Below are 12,980 nucleotides of genomic sequence, written 5' to 3' on the forward strand. Positions count from 1 at the left end.
CTGAAGGCGTTCCACCTCTGCGGTGAGGCTCGCTTCCTCTTCCGGCGAAAGAGAAAGCCTGATGGGGATGACCTCGGGGGCGGGCGAGGGGGCTGCGGAAGAGTCCCTCTGAGGCGAGGCGGGAGGAGTCTCCATCAGAGTCTGAAGCTCAAGCGAAGGCGAGGCGAAAGCGAAAAACCCCAGCAAGAAGCGGGCTGCACACCAAGAGGCGGAAGACGGAAAACCCCCAAGGGGGGGAAGGCAGCGCGACAGAGGAGGGAAGGGGGGGGGCGGCGAACGCGAGAAGGAGAGGGGGGGGGGCGCTGCTGAATGGAGGCGGCGAGATGAGAGCGAGGCGGCGGGGGGGCCAGCAGGCGGAAGCGGGGGGGGGATGGCGAGCAGGTGGAAGCGGGGGTGAAGGCGAAAAGGCGGCAGCGGGGGGGGGAACAGGCGGAAGCGGGGGGGGGATGGCGAGCAGGCAGCAGCGGGGGGGGCAGGCGCAATGGCGCAGAGGGGAGGGGGCGAAACAGGCGAAAAGGGGGGGGCGGCGCAGCAGCGAGGCAGGAGAGGGGGGGCGCAGCGGCAAAAAGGGGGGGGGAGCGAAGGTGCGCAGAGCTGGGGGGGGGGGCGGGAGCTTCAGCGAGCGGGTAACCGTGACATCCCCTCGTATCTGACAATCTCTAACCTCAGCTGATGTGATGAAGTGCGGATCTGTCCAATGGCACTGCGAATGCCATGTGAGAGATGGGTGTCCATGTATGTAGACTGTGTCACAAAGCCATTTGAGGAAAGATGTAGAAAATGGTCCCGATACTGAGCCATCTTCGTGCCTAGTGGTAAAGGGGGAGCTGGACCATGTCCTTTGTGCATCTAGCCTCACGATGTCCATCCTGATCACCCTATTCTGCTCAGAGTAACTAAGGTCCAAGAAGGGGCAGTCCAGGCTGTAATCAAATGGAGGGAGTGCATCAATCGTCATGCCATGTAATCTCAGCCAGGTACACATCTGGGTGTACCAACATCGTGTATCGCCGTCTGCTGCTAACTGCCTGGAAGAGATAAGTGCTAGGTGTGGGTATCTCTGTCGGGGGAGCTCCCATACCCTCTGCAAAAATGTCACTGACTGGAACAGGGCTTCGGTATGGACAGCAGCGGATATGGCCCACTATGAGATGACGCTCCTGAATGAATAAAATGTCAATGACGCCACCAACCAAGGCACGCTAGAGCTCCTCGTGAATAATCATCTTCTGCCTGCAGCAGCACTGGGTGGCCCCAAGGCCACACGAATGTTATATGATGCTATCCACATGACTGTGAGGTGAGGCTGTGGACTCAGCTCATGAGGCTTTCGAAAGGGCGAGTAATCACAGTCCCAAGACGCTCCATGTCAGCACTGAGCACAGATCCATCCATCAAGAAAGCCCCACTCCACCTGGGTGTGGCCAAGAGCGGATTGGTGGCGAACCTCCTCGCAGTGTAGGTACATGTAATCCTTGGTGACGTGACATGAAGGAAGACGAAGAGGTGTGCCTCAATGCCATCCACCTCAAAGGATTTCTCCTCCCTCCTACAACCAAAGCTGTCAGCTACATTCTCGCCATGGCTAGCACTGGCTAATGGTGTCAATTAGGCAAGGGTCACCAAAATGCTCTGCATCAGGATCCTAAGATAAATGCAAATACCGGTTCTCCCTGGGAAGAACCGTACTTTGAGGCCCACATCGAAGCCTGAGTGGGTGCCGCTAGCACCGCTGTCTGTGTGGCTGGCGAGCAGGCTGCTGCCACTGCTGCCCAGAGGACGGCTGCTGCTGCAAACCTGCTCACGAGAAGGTCTCTCATCCGCAGTTGGAGAGAGCACCATCCTCAAGACCCAAGGGGCGGGCCGAGGACCTGGGCGCAGCGGCCCTCACTGGGGTGCTGGTGTGAACAGGTCCGCGCAAGCTGTTTCATAACAAAATACTGTCGGGGGAGTCCAGTGTACTCAACTCGCCGCTGAAAATGAGTGTCCTCGAGGCGACGAATCGAGAGGAACTCGAGAAGGTTCTTCGACGAGGTTAAGAGCATCCTGATGGACGAGAGACCCGCTGCAACCGTCGAAGCTGTCATCTTGGGGGTTCAATGACCTGCCCGAGGGTATTACCCGACCGCATGGAGAAGGTTGTGATACTCTTTGGGGGTCCCCAAGACGCAAACTATAACTAGGAACCTAACAGGGATGCCAGGGGATCAGAGTCGGGTGAGAAGCCGTGGTGCCTTCGAGCAAAGTACACATGAGCACTGTGTAACACCATGGGGCTCTGGAGCAGCAGGACCCAGTCTGCCATGGCAGCAGAGTCGAACTCCACCTGGATGTAACCATTCCCTAGGAACAGGATATCACAGATCCATCCCTGCTTGCCGATCAAAGCAGCTTGCAGAAGGTCCCGAATCAAGCCCCTGGCCGGACGGTTACCAAACGAGTTTGCATATCAATGTAGAGGCTTTCAAAGAGACCACAGCAGTTACCAAAAGCTGAACATCTGCTTCAGATAGTTGGCAATGCAGGATGGTCTCGGTAGGGGAAGGTGGAGTGGATGGAGTCCTCCAAGGGGATAGAACCAAAGACCAACAAACAAAACCGTACCCTGTATGCTGAACCAAGCCGAAGAAGAAGAGGCGGGCAGAATTTTTCTTGATTTTGTTGATTACTTTGAAGAGGTCGGCTCTATATAGACTGGCAAAGACCATGGTTTCCATCCTTCCTATGAAGATGATACAGTACTGCTAACACACTCTCAAATATGCCAATTAGATGCCTTCCAAAAATTTCTAGAGACCCAAATACAGTTGATCAAAACATGAAATATTCCTGCTGCGACAAGAAGTTACTTCTTTAAAGCTGGTCGGTGTGCGATAGACAGCATTGTGATACCACTCATGTGCAGCTGTTTGTAGAGACTTTCCTCCCCGTCTGCACTAACAGCTGATGTGCACTCATCTAGTACAGCAAACCTTCAGAGGAAAAACGGAGTCATGAGCATATAGAAGGCAGCAAGTTCAACATCCTTTCCATCGATTAGAAGGGTAAGCATGAATAGCATACTTTGGATTGTTGTATAGCAAACGGGACACAGCAAGGCGCTGCTTCTCCCCTCCTGACAGAGTTTCTTCCCAGTTCTGCATTACATAGTGCATTCCAAAATCAGCATATAGTGGATTAAAATAGTCCTTTTATGTGTGGCTTTTACTAGATCAGGTTCATGATTTAATGAAGGCTGTGTTCTAAAGAAGCAGCAACCTGAAATTGATCAAGACCATCACCGCGCTGTAGCAAGTATCCCAGCTCTGTTGCATGGAGAGATTCCATAATGCGAGCATCATCACAAGCCTCAATTTGAATGACAGAATCTGAAGATCGTTGGCTTTCCCTCCTGCATTTGGACAAGTTTGCAGGTATCGCTGGATAACGAACCTGATCTCTCAAAGTGCCTTGTACAACATAAGGTCTCTGCAAACATGAAAGCGTAAGGCTGGAGCAAATCTTGCTCCTAATAATAGTGCTGTGAAAACATATCACAAACCTGGGAAAGATAAAACATGTCTTGCCGTGGTGGTGTTTTGATGATTCCACTTTGTAAAGGCCATAGTTCAGCTAGAACTCGGAACAGGGAGGACTTACCACTGCCAAAATCAGAAACATGTAACATTCGTAATGACCTAATAGGGGTAGCAGTATGCAATTGAACAGAAGTTCTTATGCACCTCTAATTTAAATTGATATCATAAAGTTAAAACACGAGGTGGCAAGGCACACCTTTTGCAACCAGCAGAAATGCAGACTCCTCCCAGCAAAGATTGATACAAATGCATATACATCTACATGTATGCCAACAGATTTATATCTAGGCATGCGTGCACGGATATATGTGTGATGTGCAATGCATACCCATGTGTTTTACGCATGTAGCTTGCCAAGATCATGAGATGGAAAAGCGCAGATGATGATGATGATATGCAGCGTTAACCACTAGGCAAGCACTCCAGACATGCAGAGACATGTATGAACACATAATAATCCATAGGAGTGTGTGGCTATTCAGTGTATGAGTAAGTGCACAATTACTAATGCATGGGTTTTCAAAAAGGTAATAGATAAAAAAAGGCCTTTAATTGCCACAAATCTATGTCCTCGAGACTCCGTTTATCTTCTTTTTTTTTGAGAGAGATGGTTGTTTCCATATATTCATAAAGAAACCGGTTACGACTTAGGGCCTTGCAGCTAAAAACATGTGATGTTAGCAGAGATGAGAAATGCATCCACAAATATGGGTTTGAAAATGGCTGTCAATTGTCACAAATCTGCGTACATGATACTCCGTTTATCATTTTCAGGTTGTTTCCATATATTCATAAAGGAACGGGTTACAAATTAGGGCTTTGCGTCTAAAAACACGTGATGTTAGCAGAGATGAGAAATGCATCCACCAAAAGATGAAAAAAAAACTAATGGGCCGAAAGAGTTGCAGAAGGCAATAGGAAAAAATTAGTAGCTCCAATCACCTTCCATTGGGACCCATGATGATGACCGACTGACCTGGTACAACCTCAAAACTGAGTTCTCGTACTAACAACATTCCATCTGGCGTATGTAGCGTTACGCTTTGAAACCTGTGGATCCAATGGGAGTGAATCGAGCAGCACAATTTCTCAACATTTGTATGGACCACGTGCATTTTAGGACCAAGAACACCTACTCTATTGTGTCGCCAAGGATAATCTTTGGTGGTGTATATACAAAATCAGTCTTGTCAGAAGCTACAAGCTGAGGCTTTTCAAAAGAGCTTGCTTTGTTCCAGCTGTATCCTGTGCTGAGTTGCTTCACCTGATGAGTGACACAAAATTTGTTGGAATACCCCACTTTTTTTACCATACGTAACATATCTTGGCACCACTGCATAGTCTGGGTTTGTGTGTGTGCTTGTGCGTGCAGTGTCAGTGATTATCAAAGTCTATAAAACATGACAGAATGTAGCCGTGAAGCATAATCAAACAAAGTTCATTGACAGAAGTGTAAAAAGAACTCACGGATTCCAGTAATTCCGATACCCGGGATGTAAAAGCAGCTAGTGAAGTTACTCTTTTGTAGATCAAGACAAGCTGACCGATTGCTTTGGAGGCGTTCTGGAGCCAAAAATCCTGTCCATTGTTAAGACAAGATTTGTAACAAAGACAATAATCCCTACTTTGTATTAGCCTCACCCAAATAATCAACCTTACCATCATCAAACGCATAGCACGGATGTACTCGCCGGTGGATAACAAACTGTCTCTCTGTACATTTCGGAAACAATGTAGAACAAGCTGAGTACTTACAACCTATCAATGCTTAGTATTGAAACCCACACACACATCCCACCCCCCCCCCCAAAAAAAAAAAAAAACACACACACACACACACAAACACACATACAGAAATGCCTATATATAAGGCAAGCAGTCAAAAGTCTAGGAGATTTAATATTTTAGTTTGAATAATAAAGTTTTGAGCTTGATTTTTACAATTGCATAACCAAATCCATAGGTGGTATCGTGAAAACAAAAACAAAACAAACAAACAAAGAAAATGCAATCAGCCTTAATTGTCTCCCAAATGATTTCTGTGATTGTAGGTGGATACGATCCTCGTACCTTCCTACTGAAGTAAAATGGAGCTGCAAACACACAAAGTCCCACTATAGAAGCTGTATATTTCACAAGGTATCCATCCGCAACCTGCAAGGAGAGAAATAGGGGTTTTTTTTTTTTTGGGGGGGGGGGGGGGGGCGGCGTTGTGTATTTAAAATATTTATCACATTATTTTTTGCACCATAAGTTTGCCTCTACCTTTTTTTTTAAAAAAAAACACTTTCATTTAGAAAGGAGGGGGAAACACGAGGGAGAAATGAAATGAAATGAAATGATATATTAACGTCTTCAAAAGGCCAAAATGACCTATAAGACCAAAAAGGTTACAACAAGTGGTGGATCTGATACAATGTCTGTGTAAGGAAAGCTAAAAACAACTAAACAACTAACTGAAACTGAAACAACTATGAGGAAAAGTACGGTACCAGGAGCTCCTAATGGATAACATCTGGGAGGAAAACTCCAGCAACAAAGGTAAGCATCATACACATCACTATCCAAAGATGTCTCTCATCGGTCGATGGCGGATATCCTCAATGTCCTCCATGGTGAGTACTCTGACTGGAGAGAGAGAGAGAGAGAGAGAGAGAGAGAGAGAGAGAGAGAGAGAGAAACTTTTATTAACATCTTCAAAAGACCACTAGGGTCTATGAGACAAAAAAGGTGTTGCAAAGTATCCAAGTGTTACATTGATCCTGGTAAAACAGAAAAATAACACACTAGAAAAAGACTACTAGCTACAAATACAAGTAGCATCCTCAGGAATACAATAGCACAATGACCCAAGGTCCAAGGAACATCAAGCTAGGGTGGCTAATGGAGAGGTCTCATCATCATCCTCAGGAACTGTGAAAGGGCATCAATGTCCACATGTCCTGTGTTGGCATCTCTGTATCGCTGAAGCATCTCCTGGACTTGGAGCTGATGCGAGCGGAGCACCTATGCGGCCCAGTAGGTCTTGGGTGCCTCAGTTGCTGCATCTGAACCGCCTGGTCTACGATAACCCCAGGGAAACGGAGAGGCTCTTGTGTGCACTGTCTCACTCATCTGAGAGGTGGGGAGTCCTGGGTGGGTTCCTCTCTCAAGCAACGGGCGAGTAGCTTCCTGGATGTGGGAGAAAAAGCTCATGATCCGAGGCTGTAAGGTATCTATGCCCAAACACTGACGGTGTGATCCAAGCAACTGGTCCCTGTGTCTACGCAACTCCAAAAGGTAGAGCCCAAGACAACGTTGATCCAGATAGTCGATGACTCTGGATAGTGGCCCAGAGTGGAATCTCGCACGTATCTCATAATACATCAGGCATCTTCAAACATAGTGCTCCTCAATCTCCACCTCCAGGGAACAAAGTGTGCATATGCTGTCCACTCTATCAATACCCTTGGCTCTCCACTCTAAAGAGACTCGGATCTGCCCAATAGCTATCCTCATGGCATGTGACATATGTAGGAATAGGTACCCACGCTTCTGAATGAAGTCATCAGTTGTGAGCCATAGGAAAACCTCTCTCTAGAGTTGCATCTTGGTCCCAAGATGCTCGGGTGCCTGCCATGTGATATGGGTCTCCAGTCATGAGAGGTCAACTTGTATGAGGTGGTTAGTCTCCTAACACGTGTGTGTGTGTGTGTGTGTGTGTGTGTGTGAGAGAGAGAGAGAGAGAGAGAGAGAGAGAGAGATGAAATGAAATGAAATGTTATATTAACGTCTTCAAAAGGCCAAAGTGACCTATGAGACCAAAGTTACAACCATGTGACATTTGATACACTGTCTGAAAAAGAAAAGAAAGAACTGAAGGTAAGCCCTACAATACATCAGTATAGGGAGAGAGAGAGAGAGAGAAATGAAATGAAATGAAATGTTATATTAACGTCTTCAAAAGGCCAAAGTGACCTATGAGACCAAAGTTACAACCATGTGTCATCTGATACACTGTCTGGAAAAGAAAAGAAAGAACTGAAGGTAAGTATCTAGCCCTACAATACATTAGTAGGGAGAGAGAGAGAGAGAGAGAGAGAGAGAGAGAGAGAGAGAGTTACATTAACGTCTTCAAAAGACCTAAAGGGTCTGTCACCGTCTATGAGACCAAAATGATGTATACATAGTGTCCATGATATCTCGTCATGGATGCAAAAAGAAAAAGCAACCATAAACTAAAACTGAAGAGAGAAAGAAAGAAAGAAAAGAAAAGAAAACTATATTAACGTCCTTTAGAGGCCACATCTGACCTATCGGACTAATCAGATACATCCATGTGATTACATTCCACTTCGGGGGCAACAAAATGAAAATAGAGATAAAACTAAAATTAGTTCAAATTCCCTACATGACCGTAGGAGAATCCTAGATAACATGAAGGATTTCTCTAGCAGCAAAATCCAAAGACAGGTGCTGATTTAGGGTTTGCAGCTACTGATTTAGGGTTTGCAGGTGCTGAATTAGGGTTTTCAGGTGCTGAATTAGGGTTTGAGAGAACGGGTTTTCTTTGCTTTTGTACATGGATTTGGATGACCCGGCTGCTGCTGTGTTGGTGGCATGGCTGCCAATAGCCTTAACATGGATCTTATTGAGGAGATGATCGAGAAGGATGTGGGTTATGCATGATCATAAGCTCGTGCTCGCGCTGAAGCTCCCGCCCCTCCCTGCTCGCGCTACCTGCACACCTGCGCCCCCCCGCCTACCTGCCTGCTGCGCCCACCTCATCCTTCGCGCCTCCCCTTGCCCCCCCCGCCTGCCTTCGCTATTGCGCCGCCCGCCCCCCTCCCTCGCTGCACTGCCCGCCGCCCCTCCTCGCCTTTGCGCTCCCCCCCCCCTTCTCGCGCACCTCCCCTCTGCAACGCCCCGCCCCCTCTTCTCGCACACCTCCCCTCTGCAGCGCCCCGCCCGCCCCCCCCCCCCTCCGCCAGCTCTTTCTCCCCCCCACCCCTCTTGCGCGCAGCCCCCCCCCCCCCCAAGGGCTACTCCTTCGCCGTTTCGCCCCCCACCCCCCCCCCTTTCTTGTCGATTTCCGCCCCCGGGGGGTTTTTTCCTTTTTTCTCCGGCTTTCGTCTTTTGCCTCTCTATGTGCAGCTCGGTTCTTGCAGGATCTCCGCTTTCGCCTCGCCTTCGCCATAGCTTCAGACTCTGATGGAGGCTCCTCCCGCCCTGCCTCAGAGGGACTCCCCCACAACCCCCTCGCCCGCCCCCGAGGACCACCCCATCAGGCTCTCTCTTTCACCGGAAGAGGAAGCGACCCTCACCGCAGAGGTGGAACGCCTCCAGGCTCATTCCACCATCTGCCGTATAGTCGGCACTCGCCCCAGCAGAGGGGAGATCCGGAATCTTCTCCAACCCGCCTTCTTGCAGATGTGGGCAAGATCCTGGACGTACAGCTACTGGGCCGTGGACATTTCTCTTCCTCACTCTTGCCTGATCAATCATACATCTCAAAGTGAATACATGGTCAGTGGTAGAGAAAGCTCTCCTGAAGCCTCCCTGCCTGCCCTGATGAGCGTAAACCTGCTCGCTCAGCATATAAGCTAAGCTCTTGCTCCAACACTGCACCATAGTGTTTGGCCAGCACATGGCCAACCATAACCGTCCTGTAGTTGCTCGGATCGAGCATATCCCCTGTTTTGTGAATCGGCACAATGGTGTGCATCGTCCACTCCGCAGGCAAACCCTCTGCTAGTGCCCTGTTAAACATGTCTGCAAGAAAAGGAGCCAAAGAATCTACTGCATATATGAGATGCTCACCCTGTAGGCCCATATGGTCGGCGGCCCATCCATGTTGTAGGCGGCGGATAGCTTCCTGTACCATCGAGTGGGTAAAGAAGCTAGCTGTGGTAGGTCAAGGCTCCTGTGGCTGAGGTATACCGTATAGGTGGCTGCTGTGGGGCGTGGTATAGGCCCTCTGCATATGTGTGCCATGTCTGTGGGTCTGCAATAGGTGTCGGTGTCCGGGGCTCTCTGAAGTGCCGCCATGAGACAGGGCTATCTCTACTCATGAAGAAATGAAAGATCTCTAGCTCCTGTATCTCTGCGAAGGCCCACCTTTTGCGGCGAGTAAGTCTCATCTCACTCCTCGACTCCTGCTCTGTGATGGCTCCCAAGGCTCTCTATATGCAGAGCCATGAGTATAGGGCTCTGCACTAGTCATCATACCATCTGTTCTGGGGCATAGTCCCAGATCTCGCAGGCTCTCCTGAGTGCACGATGTGGGAAGCTCTGTAATGCAACCGTGTGTAGGAGTGATGCCAACTGGGCTGTAATGGTATCCATAGGTGCCAGGGGATCCATGAGTAGGAGCCCATCCTCTACTCTGCCAGTGTATGTCTGCCATGTCATGTGTGAAGTAGATGGTAGTGTGTGGTGTCGGTATGTGGGGGGCTGGTGATACTGGTGATCCGGCTAGTGAAAATGCCAAGTATGTATGATCTGCCCCAATAGGACGAGGTGGAATGGAGAATGAGGTGACAAGCTGTGATGCCTCCAAAGACCCCATAATGTAGTCTACCACCGTGCCTCCGGTCCGTGTATGACCCCCATGTGGGAAGCATGTCAGCCCTCCTGATCCCGGCCACTGTAGCATCCCGTTATAAATAACGAGACGATGCCTGGCTCCCAACTCTAGTAAGTGGTCTCCATATTGTCCTCTATCTGGTCCAGTGTCCTCTAATGCCCGACTAGCCCCTATCTCCTCTGGATCCACAGGGTGGAGGATCTCCATGTCATCATAGTCACACCTCACACTGTCTGCTCTGTGTGTGGGCATTGAAGTCACCCGTAAGAAATACTTCCCCTAGTGTAGAATAATGCATAATCTCCTCTGACAGACAAGTGTACGGCGAGACTCCTGTCTCCTCCTCCTGTGGCATGTCCTCTGTAATGACATAGGAGGATCCTGATGGAGAAAAGTAACATAGGGCTATGTATATAACCCTGTCTTGTGAGAGCTGTAAGCTGATCCACATATATCTGGCCTCTGAATCCTGTGCTACCACTCTCAGTCTCCCCTGTAGCTCCCGTCTGAATAGAACTGCTACTCCCCCCGACCCTCTCGAGGTACCCTGGCGTGTGGTCCTCCTGTATGCTAACTCCCACTCGAATCCCTCTACTCGACGTAGCCCTCTCTCCAGGCTCTGATGTGTCTATCAGAAGTATGATGTCTCTCCCCACCATAACATGCTCCAGTCGTCCAGGCTGCACCCATAGTGAACCATTACAGTTCCATACTGCCATGTGTATCTCTGTCAGTGGCCTGGTCTGTGTCCCATAGGCCCCAAACCGCTAATCCATGGGCCGGCCATCAATGATGACCCGACCATCTCGATAGAAGGCCTTCTTGCCTTCTATCCTCGCGTGTAAGACTCGTGGCATGCAAGTTCTCCTATGCTCAAGCTGCATCCTCGTGAGATCATCATCCAAGAAAATAGGAGCTCCCTCTAAACCCCGTAGTATGACCCTCTTCCTCACGAAGGTGACCCTCTCCGTCTCTCCTGCAAACTGTAGGATGAGGGCTCGCTTGCGTGTTGAGTCTTTCCCAGCTCTCCATGCTTTGGTGAAGGGGAGAGGGTGCTTTTCCTTGTAGCCAAGCTTCATGCATAGAAGCTGTCCATCTTTCTCGGGAGTGGAGTCGGGTTTCTCGGCTATACCTGTGACTCGAATGTTGAGGCGGCGGACATGCCTCATCTTCTCCTCAATGGTGGTGTGAATGATTTGGTGTTCTTCCCTTTGAGTCTCCTCCCTCACTTCTTTACGGATGTTCTTCTTCACCACCTCAACCCATCCGGACTGCTTGGCTTCGAGCTTTCCCTCCATGTCCTTTGTGATCTCCTTGGAGATCTCTTCTTTGATGGCCATGAGAGTGTTGTCATTGATCTCCCCTTCTTCCTTCTCAGTATTCTTGATGGCTACCATTTCCACTTTCAATGCACTCACCTCCTCCTTGAGTGCCGTGTTCTCTTGTTCGAGGTTCGTGACCTGTGCTTCGAGAGCCATGATGTGCCGGTGTAGTTTGTTCTCCACCTCATTGAGGTTGGAATCGGATGTCTTCTTGTTCTCCTTGATTAGTGCCTTCATTGCCGTCTCGAGAGCCTCGAGTTTCTCTTGGAGACTCGTGGCCATTCCTCCAGATCACTCTGCAGTCCTTCCCACAAGCAAGGAGGAGAGAGAGTGTGTGTGAGTCTTGAGAGCTTAGAGGGGCCCTTATAGCCCCCGTCTAGAGACTCAAACGGACGAAAACGCGCAGAAACGAGCAAATCCCAAACGGTAAGAAACGGGCAGAATCCAGAAACGGTCAAAAAAAAAAATCAACTATGCCTAGATGCCTCAAACGAAGTCTAGAACGCCTCGAAAGGCTCATACGCCTCGAACGCCTCTAACGGTTAGAGGCGCGCCTCATAACAACTATGGTGCCAGTATAGGGCACAATAAGTGATGGGATATGGATAATGGGAGAGCTAAATAAAACAATCAATCAACAACGTATGTTGGAGGGCCCACCAAGATGTCCATCATGGATGATACAAGAAGGCTAGAGATGTCGATAGTCTGCTGTGAGGATGAGGCTACTCGATGGCAAGCCAGGATCTCCTGAATTTGGCTAATGAGCTAGGGGTGGCCTAGGTCTGACGGGAGAAGGGCGTCTAGCTCTCTGCAGCGATCTGATGTTACTCCCATGGGCTTGCTACGAGGGGGCATTGTGGTATAGGCTTCCGTATCCACTGTGATGGGCTCTCGTGCCTCCCTAATCACCCCTCTACGCTAGAAAAAACTAGTGATGGTAAGCTGAGAGGAGGGCTGTTGGAGGCAAGGATCTCTAAGTACTCTCTCCATGTCGGCTGAGCTCCAGTAGTAGGAAGAGTCCAACGCACCTATGATATAGGTACTCCGTGATCTGGGATAAGGGCCAAAGCCCTTTCTCACTAGACAGTGAAATTTCCCTCTGATCTCATACTAGATTGGGCACTAGCAAACATAGTGCTTCTCCGACTCAACCCCCATCTAACAAAGTCTACACGTCCTGTCCTCGCTATGTATCTGCTCCACTCTACCAGTCTCTATCCTCAGTCTATGGGATGATACCCTAAGTTGGACAATGGCTATCCTCATAGCATGGGACATGAAGGCATCGAGATAACTTGTTGGTCTCTATATGAAACCACCTGCTGTGAATCTCAAGAAATGATCTCTGTAGTACTGCATCTTGGTAGGCAACGGGCCTACCGGTGTGATCCATGTGTTACATGTGTATAGCCCCACTAGATCGTATCGGATCACCCGGTTTCTATCCTCATGTAAGCCTACTATATAGGGAATCTCAACCACGGAATCTGTACTGAAATGGTGGGATCTGCG

At 49.2% G+C, this 12,980-nt stretch overlaps 1 protein-coding gene across 8 annotated transcripts in view; it reads right to left on the bottom strand.

The window, feature by feature from the left end:
- LOC147636256 (uncharacterized) overlaps window positions 1-12,980 on the bottom strand; it is a 92,703-nt gene that overhangs the window by 30,387 nt on the left and 49,336 nt on the right. For 5 of the 8 annotated variants that reach the window (XM_086801692.1, XM_086801693.1, XM_086801696.1 and 2 more), the window contains 9 exons: window positions 5,649-5,732; window positions 5,238-5,291; window positions 5,046-5,156; window positions 4,715-4,842; window positions 4,521-4,628; window positions 3,542-3,641; window positions 3,259-3,468; window positions 3,064-3,137; window positions 2,850-2,972 (listed from right to left, as the gene is read on the bottom strand). In XM_086801692.1, the coding sequence (XP_086657818.1) occupies window positions 2,850-2,972; window positions 3,064-3,137; window positions 3,259-3,468; window positions 3,542-3,641; window positions 4,521-4,628; window positions 4,715-4,842; window positions 5,046-5,156; window positions 5,238-5,291; window positions 5,649-5,732 (992 nt within the window). The remainder of the gene's footprint in view (window positions 1-2,849; window positions 2,973-3,063; window positions 3,138-3,258; window positions 3,469-3,541; window positions 3,642-4,520; window positions 4,629-4,714; window positions 4,843-5,045; window positions 5,157-5,237; window positions 5,292-5,648; window positions 5,733-12,980) is intronic. The other 3 variants (XM_086801694.1, XM_086801697.1, XM_086801698.1) reach the window with 2 other exon arrangements.

This window comes from Cibotium barometz, chromosome 8 (assembly GCF_041138505.1).
Source record: "Cibotium barometz isolate CiBa-2024 chromosome 8, ASM4113850v1, whole genome shotgun sequence".
Lineage (NCBI taxonomy): Eukaryota > Viridiplantae > Streptophyta > Polypodiopsida > Cyatheales > Cibotiaceae > Cibotium > Cibotium barometz.